This window comes from Hyperolius riggenbachi, chromosome 9 (assembly GCF_040937935.1).
Source record: "Hyperolius riggenbachi isolate aHypRig1 chromosome 9, aHypRig1.pri, whole genome shotgun sequence".
Classification (NCBI taxonomy): domain Eukaryota; kingdom Metazoa; phylum Chordata; class Amphibia; order Anura; family Hyperoliidae; genus Hyperolius; species Hyperolius riggenbachi.
In genome coordinates, this window is record NC_090654.1 from 218,983,349 (window position 1) to 218,995,680 (window position 12,332).

At 46.6% G+C, this 12,332-nt stretch overlaps 1 protein-coding gene across 1 annotated transcript in view; it reads left to right on the forward strand.

Moving 5' to 3' along the window:
- LOC137531888 (putative N-acetylated-alpha-linked acidic dipeptidase) overlaps window positions 1–12,332 on the forward strand; it is a 217,217-nt gene that overhangs the window by 172,948 nt on the left and 31,937 nt on the right. Inside the window, exons 15-16 of the mRNA XM_068251892.1 lie at window positions 7,817–8,069; window positions 10,286–10,367. Of these exons, the coding sequence (XP_068107993.1) occupies window positions 7,817–8,069; window positions 10,286–10,367 (335 nt within the window). The remainder of the gene's footprint in view (window positions 1–7,816; window positions 8,070–10,285; window positions 10,368–12,332) is intronic.

Sequence of the window (12,332 nt, forward strand, 5' to 3'; positions counted from 1 at the left end):
TGCGGACCACGGACATTTTCTTGTAGCCATGTTTTAGCTGTAGTCATAGCAGAGGAGGATGAAAAACAGAGAAGCGGGAGGGAGAGGCGACACATACCCGAAGACTGGTTCGGGAACCAGTGGCCTACACTATGATATAATGCAGACTTCTGCCCTGTCTGTGATACCAACTGACATTCCTGCTCACTACACAGAGGGAAAAAAATCCACCATGATTCACCTTGCCAGCAGTAAATATGTCTGCATCTCCTATATTTAAGACTGTAAATCAGAGTCAGATGAGATTTTACAATGGGTAAATATTGACTAAATTATTCCAGTTATATACAGTACAGTTCTAAATAACTGTATATTCCTTTCAATTTTTATGACATCACATTCACATTGTAAAGAGAAACTCCAACCAAGAATTGAACTTTATCCCAATCAGTAGCTGATACCCCTTTTTACATGAGAAGTCTATTCCTTTTCACAAACAGACCATCAGGGGGCGCTGTATGACTGATATTGTGGTGAAACCTCTTCCACAAGAAACTCTCTCCTGGCAGTTTCCTGTCTGGGAACCTTGCTGCATTGTGGGAAATAGCTGTTTACAGCTGTTTCCAACTGCCAAAAAACCATGCAGCAGCTACATCACCTGCCAACAGTAAAAATGTCACCATGTAATAACTGCCAGAATGTAAATCAGGGGTTTAAAAGATTTTACAATGGGCAAACACTGACTAAATCATGTATACATAATTATTGTAAAACTGAAGCACTTTTTTTATTACATTATTTTCACTGGAGTTCCTCTTTAAGCCTTGCAGTGCAGTTAAATCAGAATTAGGATGTGGCTGGACATGTCCAAAAATTTTGCATAGCAACCTTTCATTTTACTGTGATATGGCCTGAATTTTGTCACAATGACAGATGAACAGGTCAATTCGGTTGCAGTTTCTCATATCTGCTACCAACGATAAATCAATTAGCCATGACATAACAAGAACAATATGAAAGATCATAGTTCTTTTTATAGATGCACACCAGGTTAACACGATATATACTATCTGCTCCTTCCTCACTAGGCTATGCTCAATGCTGCTTCAGGCTAGCCAACAGAGTTTTAAGAGCTTCTTATACCAGGGGCAAACCCTGCCCACATTAAGGCAACAGAATCTGATAATACAATATTTCTCCAAAACAATATAATGAGAGTTGTCACTGCTCATTTTTGTGTGTGCCATGGCCTGCATTATGGTCAGAGGCAAGGCTGGATTTACCATAAGGCACTGTAGGAACGTGCCTACCAGCGCCCAATGATGAAAAGGCGACTCACTTCCTTGCCTGAGACCTACCTCCCTCCTTCTCTATACAGAGTCCTGATTAGAGTTTAAATGAGAGGTTACTCATGTGGCTTTCTGCATTCCACTGACAGATCTCCTTTCAGTCAGGGGCACCTCTAGTTACTTAATACTAAGAGTACCTCTGGTTACCTAAAATTAAAGGGCACCCATAGCAACCTATGACAGGCTAGGGAAGTAAGGGAGAAGTGACAGCTAGGACAGCCAGCACACTTGCAGTTCGGTGGGTGTTTGTAGGGTTATGGAGGGTGAAATGTAAGGTCCCAGGAAATCTTGCCTATAGACTCCTGTAAGGTAAATCCGGGCCTGGTCAGAGGGCATAGTCTTCTTTGGCTGAATAGCCCTTAGCACTGTTATAGGAAGTAGAGATGCCGGCGAATGGTTCCCGAACAAACTCCTCACTTGTACTACTTCTGGGTCACTATGACCCAGAGTAGTACGGCTGTGCTGGCCCGGCAGTGCGCATCCTAGATCGTGCTCCTGCTGCCGGGCACTTTCTGCGCATGTGTGTGACGTCGTGACATCACGCTCATGCGCAGAGAGTGCCCGGCAACGTGAGCGTGATCAAAGACACGCAGCGCCAGGCCAGCGCAGCCGTACTACTCCGGGTTATAGCGACCCAGAAGTAGTACTGCCCCCATAGAGATTCGCCTGCGAACAGTTCGGGCCATAATAGGAAGCAGCTATAGCAATCAAAATACACATTTGTAGGGTTAGGGTTATTGAAAGGTCGTAAGATAATTTGGGATTAGGCACAATTTAAAGGGGGATATTAAAGTTTAGCGTTGGGGGAATGGGAAAAGTTTAGATTAGACATCAGGTAGGGAAGAGAATAAAATTTGTGATAATAGGAGATAAGAAGAGTCATATGGAGGTCACACACAGGGCAAAGGGGACATTAGGGTTAGAAAAGGGTTGGGACGGGTCAAGGTTTGTTTGCAGGGCCCTAAAACTTGTTATTAAAGATGGCCCGAACCTCCGATTTCGGGTTCGCGAACCTTCGCCAAATGTTCGATTCGCGCAAACTTTCGGGAACTGCAATAGACTTCAATGGGGAGGCGAACTTTGAAAACTACAAACATTTATGCTGGCCACAAAAGTTATGGAAAAGATGTTTCAAGGGGTCTAACACCTGGAGGGGGGCATGGCGGAGTGGGATAGATGCCAAAAGTCCCGGGGAAAAATCTGGATTTGACACAAAGCAGCGTTTTAAGGGCAGAAATCACATTGAATGCTAAATTGCAGGCCTAAAGTGCTTTAAAACATCTTGCATGTGTATACATCAATCAGGGAGTGTAATTAGAGCACTGCTTCACACTGACACACCAAACTCACTGTGTAACGCACCGCAAACAGCTGTTTGTGTAGTGACGGCCGTGCTGGACTGGTGCGCACCATGGCCAGAGTGCAGGCTGTGGCGGTTTTCAAGCCCATATGGTCGCCAGGCTGTGGTAGCTCAATGATAGAACAACAGTGACTGTCCAGCTGATCAAATTTGGTCTGTCCACAATGAAGCAACGACCTTATTATCTTGGGTGTGCCCCCCCCCCCCCCCTCCGAGACACTCATATAGCCGTCGGTCATTTCTTCATTGTGATACGCAAGCCCCTTTACCGCGGCAAGGTAATGATCACGAAGGGGAATTGGCACATGTACATGCCTTTTGTTTTGTTGTTGCAGCTGCAGTGCAGCCAGAAAAGTTAGGCAGCCTTGTACACGCACCAGAAAAATTATTATAGCGGCCGCTGCTAGCAGCAGCCTTAAAAATTCAGGAATCCACCTGGAGTCCTGGACCCTGTTGGTGGTGGCGGAGAAGGCAGTCAAGCGGCCTGCAGGCAGAGATGCTGTGTGGGGAGCGATTTAGTCTTGGGGCAAGCAGTCACACGGCGTGCAGGCAGAGATGCTGTGTGTGGGGACTGACTTAGTCTTCGGTCGGGCAGTAGCCCTCCGGGATCCATGCCTCATTCATTTTGATAAAGGTGAGGTACTGAACACTTTTGTGACTTAGGCGATTTCTCTCCTCAGTGACAATGCCTCCAGCTGCGCTGAAGGTCCTTTCTGACAGGACGCTTGAGGCAGGGCAAGACAGAAGTTGGATGGCAAATTGGGACAGCTCTGGCAACAGGTCAAGCCTGTGCACCCAGTAGTCCAAGGGTTTATCGCTGCTCACAGTGTCTACATCCACACTTAAGGCCAGGTAGTCGGCTACCTGGCGGTCGAGGCGGTGGTGGAGGGTGGATCCAGAAGGGCTAAGACTAAAGAATGTCTGCATGTCCGACATCACCATGAGATCGCTGGAGCGTCCTGTCCTTGCCTGCGTAAACATGGGAGGAGGATTACTGGCAGTGGTACCTTTATTTCATTGTGCTGTGACATCACCCTTAAACGCATTGTAAAGCATAGTTGCCAGCTTGTTCTGCATGTGCTGCATCCTTTCTGCCTTCAGGTGAGTTGGTAACATGTCCGCCACTTTGTGCCTATACCGAGGGTCTAGTAGCGTGGCCACCCAGTACAGGTCATTCCCCTTGAGTTTTTTTATACGAGGGTCCCTCAACAGGCTGGACAGCATGAAAGATGCCATCTGCACAAAGTTGAATCCAGACGTACTATCCATCTCCTCTTGCTCTTCCTCAGTGACGTCAGGTAAGTCCTCCTCCTCCCCCCAGCCACGAACAATACCACGGGAATGTCGAGCAGCACAAGCCCCCTGCGACGCCTGCTGCGGTTGTTCTTCTGCCGCCGCCTCCTCCTCCTCCAAAGAAACACCTTCCTCATCATCCGAGTCTGACTCCTCTTCCCCACACGACTCTTCCTCCTCCTCTCTGCTCTGTGCTGCTGCAGGTGTTGAGGAAACATCTTGTTCTGATGAAAATTGCTCCCACAACTGTTCCTCCCATAACTGTTCCTGTTCATGCTCCTCCACAGCTTGATCCACCACTCTACGCATGGCACGCTCCAGGAAGTAAGCGTACGGGATCAAGTCGCTGATGGTGCCTTCACTGCGACTCACCAGGTTGGTCACCTCCTCAAACGGCCGCATGAGTCTGCAGGCATTTCGCATCAGTGTCCAGTTGTTGGGCCAGAACATCCCCATCTCCCCAGATTGTGTCCTTTTACTATAATTGTACGGGTACTGGGTGACGGCTTTCTCCTGTTCTAGCAGGCGAGAGAACATGACCAGGGTCGAATTCCAGCGAGTTGGGCTATCACATATCAAGCGTCTCACCGGCAAGTTGTTTCTCCCCTGAATGTTTGCAAAGCGTGCCATGGCCATGTAAGACAGCCTGAAATGCCGACACAACTTCCTGGCCTGCTTCAGGACGTCCTCTAAGCCTCGGTACTTTGACACAAATTTTTGAATGACTAGATTCAGCACATGTGCCATGCAGGGTACATGTGTCAGCTTTCCCAAATTCAAAACGGAAATGAGATTGCTGCGGTTGTCACACACCACGTTGCCGATCTCCAGCTGGTGCGGGGTCAGCCACTGATCCACCTGTTTGTTAAGAGCAGCCAGAAGAGCTGGTCTAGTGTGACTCTCCGCTTTAAGGCAAGACATGTCTAAGATGGCGTGACACCGTCGTACCTGGCATGCAGCATAGGCCAAGGGGAGATGGGGCTGTGTAGCTGGAGAGGAGATCGCAGCACCAGTAGAGTTGAACTGCTACTCAGCCAAGGAGGAGGAGGAGGATGATAGCGAAGAGGATGTAGCAGGAGGAGAAGAAGAGGAGGTGGCAGGAGGCCTGCCTGCAAGCCATTGAGGTGTCACAAGTTGGTCCGCTGCACAGCCACGTACTCCTTGCTTGCCATCGGTAACCAGGTTGACCCAATGGGCTGTGTAAGTAATGTACCTGCCCTGACCGTGCTTGGCAGACCAGGCATCCGTGGTCAGGTGGACCCTTGACCCAACGCTGTGTGCCAGCGATGACACCACTTGCCTCTCAACTTCACGGTATAGTTTGGGTATTGCCTTTTTAGAGAAATAACTGCGGCCTGGTATCTTCCACTGCGGTGTCGCAATGGCCACAAATTTACGGAAGGCCTCAGAGTCCACCAGCTGGTATGGTAACAGCTGGCGAGCTAACAGTTTCGCCAAGCCAGCTGTCAGACGCTGGGCAAGGGGGTGACTGGCAGAAATTGGCTTTTTCCTCTCAAAGATTTCCTTCACGGACACCTGGCTGCTGTGGGCAGAGGAGCAGGAACCGCTCAAGGGCAGAGTGGGAGTGGAAGAGGGTGGCTGTGAAGGTGCAAGGGAGAAAGTGGCTGAAGATGCTGCACCTGAAGGAGGAAGAGGAGAAGGAGGGTGGCTTTGCTTTTGTGTGCTGCTTTTGCTCAAGTGCTCTTCCCATTGCAGTTTGTGCCTTTTCTGCAGGTGCATTCGTAAGGCAGTTGTCCCTACATGGTTGTTGGCCTTTCCACGGCTCAATTTTTGGAGGCAGAGAGAACAGATGGCATTGCTCTGATCTACGGACGACACACTAAAACATTTCCAAACCGCTGAGCCCCCTTGGGGTAATGGCACTATGGTGGCATCAGCAGCTGACGTTGAAGGGCATGTTGGCTGGTACCGGACACTGCCACCAGCTGTTTCTGACAACGAGCTCCCCCTGCTTCTTTCAGCAACTCGTCTCCTCCTATTCCTCTATGGCTCCCCCTCTGAACTGATGAACTTGTCTCTTAGGATCCCACGTGGTATCCGTATCATCGTCATCATCATAATCATCCTGCCCAGCTTCGCTTGCCTCAGACACCTCCAAAACTGCACCAACTGCAGGTACTTCATCATCCTCATCCTCACACGTTACGTCCATAGTGTCGCCGCCTAACTCAGACATATGAGGTGGTGTAACTTACTTAGCGCCTTCATCTGGTTGGAACAATAATGGCCGTGAATCAGTTAATTCCCCACCAATTAACTCCTGCGAAGTGTCAAATGCAGTGGCTGTGGTGCTTGTAGTAGCGCTGATAGCTGCGGAAGATGAGGTGTTCTGTGTTAAATAGTCAACCACATCCTGACAATCTTGGGAGTTGATGGGACGTGCCTTCTTCTGAGCACTGTACTTTGAGCCAGGGCCGCACGAAATCGCATCAACACGACCTCGCACAAACCTGCCGGGTGGCCTCCCTCTGGGTCTGCCTCTACCTCTGCCTCTACCTGTTTTGTCCATATCGGGGGGGGATGAAGTGAAAGGTATGCATTGACTTGACTAATACAATGTTCAGTCACACAGGTGCAGTTAACAGGTATGCACGGAGTGGTACAGTATATCACACTGCGTGCGCTCATGTAGGTGGTAAGGTGCACAGTGCACTGAAGTGAACAACAGCAGGTAGGTATATGCAGTGGGTATTACAATGTGCACCTGTCACACACAGACAGGTACCGGACAGGCACAGTGCCTCTGCAAGCGCTCACGTAGGTGGATGGGTGCACAGTGAACAACAGGTAGGTATATGCAGTGGGTATTACAATGTGCACTTGTCAGACACACAGACAGGTACCGGACAGGCACAGTGACACTGTGTGCGCTCAGCTAACGTAGGTAGGTGGGTGCACTGTGAACAGCAGGTAGGTATATGCAGTGGGTATTACAATGTGCACCTGTCACACACAGACAGGTACCGGACAGGCACAGTGACACTGCGTGCGCTCACGTAGGTGGGTGGGTGCACAGTGAACAACAGGTAGGTAGGTATATGCAGTGATGGGTATTACAATGTGCACCTGGCACACACACAGGTAGTCACTAAATGTGCTGGGCCTGGCAGTGGCACACATAGTAGGAATTACCAAGGCTGTCTATGCAACACAAGTATCAGTGGGGTACACACACACACACACAAAATAGATCACAAGAACAAGATTAGCTCTCAAAAGAGCTGTTGTGGGGTGCTATTTTAGCAATAAGAATCAGCAAGGAGCAAGCTAAGAAGCCTACAAAAGCCTAACTAAGCTTTCCCTATGAGAGTCTGCAGCAGCTTTCCCTTCTCTAATTACTGCAGGCACACGAGTGAGTGAAAAGCCTCACGCTGCCTGCCTTTTATAAGGGGGTAGGGCCTCCAGGAGGGAGTGTAGCCTGATTGGCTACAATGTGCCTGCTGACTGTGATGTAGATGGTCAAAATTGACCCTCTTGATGCACTATGGGGGCGAATCGAACTTCCGGTAAAGTTCGCAGTTCTCCACGATCGCGAACTCCAGAAGTTTGCCGGCGAACCGTTCGGGCCATCTCTAGTTGTTATTGGCATGATTCTCGACTGCTTATACCCAGAACTGAACTGAAGAGGCTGGTGACTGGGAAAAACAGGTCTGCCAGTATATGTCAGCTCTTATACTTCTCTATTGTAAATGTTAATGCTGATTTAGCAACAATCCACAAACCTGAAAAGAAATAAATATATGATTAGTAATTATGCTTTTTAGTGCAAATCATTGTCACTGAGATTCTGTAAAATATTTGTTTCTGATTTCAGAAATACGCTCTAGGTTCATACCCCGTGTATCACTCTGTGTACGAATCAGTGGACTTAGTGTCTCGTATTTTGGACAGAGGCTTTAAGTATCACCAAGCTATGGCAAGAATTACTGGGGAAATAGCCCTGCGCCTGGCTGATGATGTCATCCTGAACTTTGACTGCGTGGAATATGCAGAGGCCTTACGGAGGATTGTCCGTGATGTACAAACCGGTTATAGACAGATATTTCACAAGCATAATATAACAACAGGTAAGCATTCACGTGTTTAATTTCTATCATGTTACATTTTTTCTCCAGAGCTTGTAATACAAAACCCAGGGTGTGGCTAAAATGCCCTCCTCCAGGCAGAGGCGTAACCAATGGGGGAGCATTCCCTTGCACCTGCACAAAGTACAGGTGGTGGGGAGGGGGTCAACTTTATACTTTCCCTCTAATACAGGATCCCTTCTCCTTTGATGTTTGGTTGGAAAAGTTATGGTGGACCTGATGACTACACTAGTTACTGTATATGACCAGTGGTAGATGGGCACCTTGTACGTGGGGCTCAACAAAGGGGTAAAAGGGAATAAACATGGGGGGCCCCATCAAAGTGTTTCATGATTTGTAGTTGCTCCCCTTGCTCCAGGCGCACACGATTGCCACTAAGCATAATCTTAGAGGCAGCTATGCTCACTCCAAAAAAGGAAGCGGTTTAACACTCAACTCAACCTCCCGCCTTAGATAGCAATAAGCAATACTAATTCATTAGTGGAGGCACCATTTTTTTGAATGGTCATGATGGAGGCACTCTTCTTGGGCACAGATCACTTTCAAGCACTCGCCTGCTGAGTATATGTGTACAATGTGCATGCCTGTATTTTGCATGTATATGTGTAAAGTGTGTATGTAAGGCACATTAGTGATGAGTGTGCATTGTGAGTATGTACAGTGTGAAAAATTATCTTATAGTACCAAGCTTAATATAGTAAGTAGTGTCCTGGTTAGCCGAAACTCAGAAAACCAGGACTCTCAACCAACCTGGGGCGAGCGCCTCCCTCCCACTAATGCAGAGCAGTGAGCAGCAGAAAACCCTTATTAGTGCTCTGGGCGCCAGTCTTCTTCACTTCTTACAGCTGCCCTGCTGCATCCACCATAGGTACCATGTACTATCTACAGGATTAACAGATAGCACTTTCTGCAACTTGGCCTGATGAAGGGTCTTTTGTGCCCGAAACGAGCGTGTCGTTGCCTCTTCCTAAATTGCATTAAGTTTACGATAAAGTTCATGTTTGTGCTATAATTCTGTATTGGAAGCATCCGCAAGAAACCTCTTACAGAGATATTTTTAATCAAAACCCTTTTTCAATTTTGTGTCAATAAAGTTTTTGATATTTTTGCATTCAAAAGATCCTGTATGAACTTTTCTTGCTATGGTCCTTTCTATATGCATGAAGTGTGTGAAAGGGTGAAGTGGATGACCCTAAAAAGGATCGAAATGTTTTTTTCTTTTTTTCCTCTTATGTAAAAAAGGCATCACTCCCAATTACACTACAACTAAACAGCATCCACCATAGGTCCCTGATGTGTCACCTGACATGTACTGGGTCATGTGACACCCAACGGGAGCCGTACAGTAGATGCAGCAGAACAGCTGGCAGCTTTAAAGTGAACCAGAGACGAAGCACCCTCATGTATTTTACCATATATATCAGTGGGAACATTAGAGAAAACACCTACTCTGCTTTCTGTTTCATTCTTCACTGCTCAGCCTGCTTCTAATCAGCCCTGATAAAATCCCCAACTGAGCATTCAATCTGGCTTTGCTCAGGAATCATTATAGCGGAGTCTGCCTTTTCTGATGACTTTTCAAGCCCAAGCCTGCCCCCTTCTGGCTCTGCTATAATGACTCAGTCTCAGCTATAATAATTCCTGAGCAAAGCCCTATCAGGGCTGATAAGAAGCAGGCTGAGCAGTGAAGAATGAAACCGAGAGCAGGGTAGGTGTTTTCTCTAATGTTCCCACTGATATTTATGATAAAATACATGAGGGTGCTTCATCTCTGGCTCACTTTAAGAAGTGCTGCAGTCTTGAAGGAGAGCATCTTTCCAGAAAGGCCAGCTGGATGGTTCTTGTGATGACATCATCAAGATTTGCTCTGCTCCGCAAACATCACTTTCAATAAAGGTTTTGTTGTTTTTAGAATGAAAATGCCATCAACGTTTGAAAGGTAGATTTATATTTTTTCCTTTAGCTCAGTGGTAAAATCCAAGAAACATATCTGCATAAATGGACTAATCCATCTTTTGCCTTTGAAATGTATATTAAAACATCCTGGAAAGCACTTACTGAAAGATTAGAATCGTATGCATTATGTACAGCCTATAAGGAGCACAAAGATAAATAAAATGCACTTCAGCCTGAAATGTTTGCATTAAAGGATGGGGGTTGCTATACCGACTGGCAGTGTGTTCTGTGCTTTTTTCCAGATGCTGTCAGGGATGCCACAGAAGTATTTTATCAGGCAGCTATGGCACTGCAACAACGGGCAGAGAAGGTGAATAGAGAGGAGTGAGTATCAGATATGTTTATAGTGATTTCCCTGCCTTCAGAATGATATGACATCCACAAAAGACATGCAGCTCCTTCACATACAAGTGCTGACTGAAGGGGGAATACACTTCTATTATAAAATTACCATATAGTGCAGTGCAGCACAAATATTTCCTAAGTTAATATTATTAAAAGGTATATTTGAACCTGTTGCTCTTTTTTGTAATAAAACATTGTATAAGGATTGAATTCAGCTGCCGCTTCAGTTTCTCTGTGGGTGGGCAGATGGATTTGCTGGTCACCACCACTCCAAGTGCACTGAGCACCATATCAGATGACAAACAAGCACTTCTAGGGCATGTTCTGCAAGTTCTGGCCAATGGTATGTCTTGGACTTCCAGTAGTACATACAGGGCCGGTTCTAGATACAATGCGGCTCTGGACAAACCCCTTCCCCCCAACAGACACCTCCTCCTCAAAGGAATTCCCCCACCAATCCTCATAGTCCTTGAGTTTGGGAGCCTGACTCAGCAACTTCAAACTTGCAAGTAGGACACAGAAGGAATCAGCTCACCAATGTAGATAGAACAAATGTAGATAAAACAATGTAGATAAAACCAATTTTTATTGTGGGAACAGACAAGTGGACAATCAGCCTAAATCATCATCATCATCAGCAGCAGCAGCAGCAACAGTTTATGCGTATTTGAGCAAATGCAGTGGCGTAGCTAAGGAGCTTTGGGCCCCGATGCAAGTTTTACATTGGGGCCCCCCAAGCACTCTATACATAACAATTGATACAGCGCACTAAAACCTGCCAATGGCAACTACAGTGTCAGAGGTACAAGAAGGTAATGGTGAGCACTTTGTTAATAATTACCACTATTCAGAGTATCTATATAAATGATTATTATGAGCACAGGACCAACAAAGAGCTAATACTGAAATTGAGAGAGGGCCCAAGGGCCTTGATGCGGTCGCAACCTCTGCACCCCTTATTGCTAAGCCCCTGAGCAAATGGTGTCTCCACCTTCTAAAAAGTTGTTGCTTCTGTTCTTAAAGAGCACAAATTCAAAAGTATAAAAACCTCCCCCAACCCCCCTGCTTAGCTGGTTTTGCTGTTAATTAAATGGCAACATTTCTCCGACCTCCTTTTGCTGCTAACCTACCAGCATGTTCCTGAGCTCCAGTGAAGTCTGTTTCAGCAGGTAGACAAAAGGTATATTATTGCTCTGCACTGCTTTCAAATGATGACTTTTGTTGTTTACTTAAAGGGCTCTAAACTCAAGAGATCTCCAAAATATTGCCTCACCCCTACATACATTAGCTGGCTGCTGTATCAATAAATGGAGGTAGTGTGGAAAACCTAATTCACATTCAAAAGAATCGGTACTAAAGGCATTGCTATCACATGCATTCATCCACAGTAAGAACTTTATTTTTTTAAAAATCTAGGAGACTTTCAGTTCCACTAAGTGTCAAATAGTGTGGAAAGAGGTTAGATTCTATTGCATTTTTTCCTACTTCACAATCACAAAAAAATATTAGCCCTGATATATGAGAGCCCCCCAGCATACATTACCACCTGTAGCGATGGATGGAGGTAGTGTATGCAGAGTTCCCCAACCCTGTCCTCAAGGCCCACCAACAGCGAGTCAGGTAATCTCGGCACCGGCATGGCACCGTGTAACACCTGACTTGGACACCACCATAGACCATAACGATATTTACGGCTATTTTTGCGCTGGGGAAATTTCTCCTGAAATCACTGTAATTTGTGTGCCGGCAATAGACGGACACCTAATTATGTCTCTGAAGGGACAAATTAGGTTATCAGTAGGGGAACATACTTGTTATATTCCCCTACATTAGGGAAGAATTGGCAGCGCAACCTAAACCAGGCTGCATCTGAAATGACTACCAACAGAGGTGTGCAGAGCCCCTCCCCCCTGAGGCAAACACACACCTTGTATTCAAAACAGA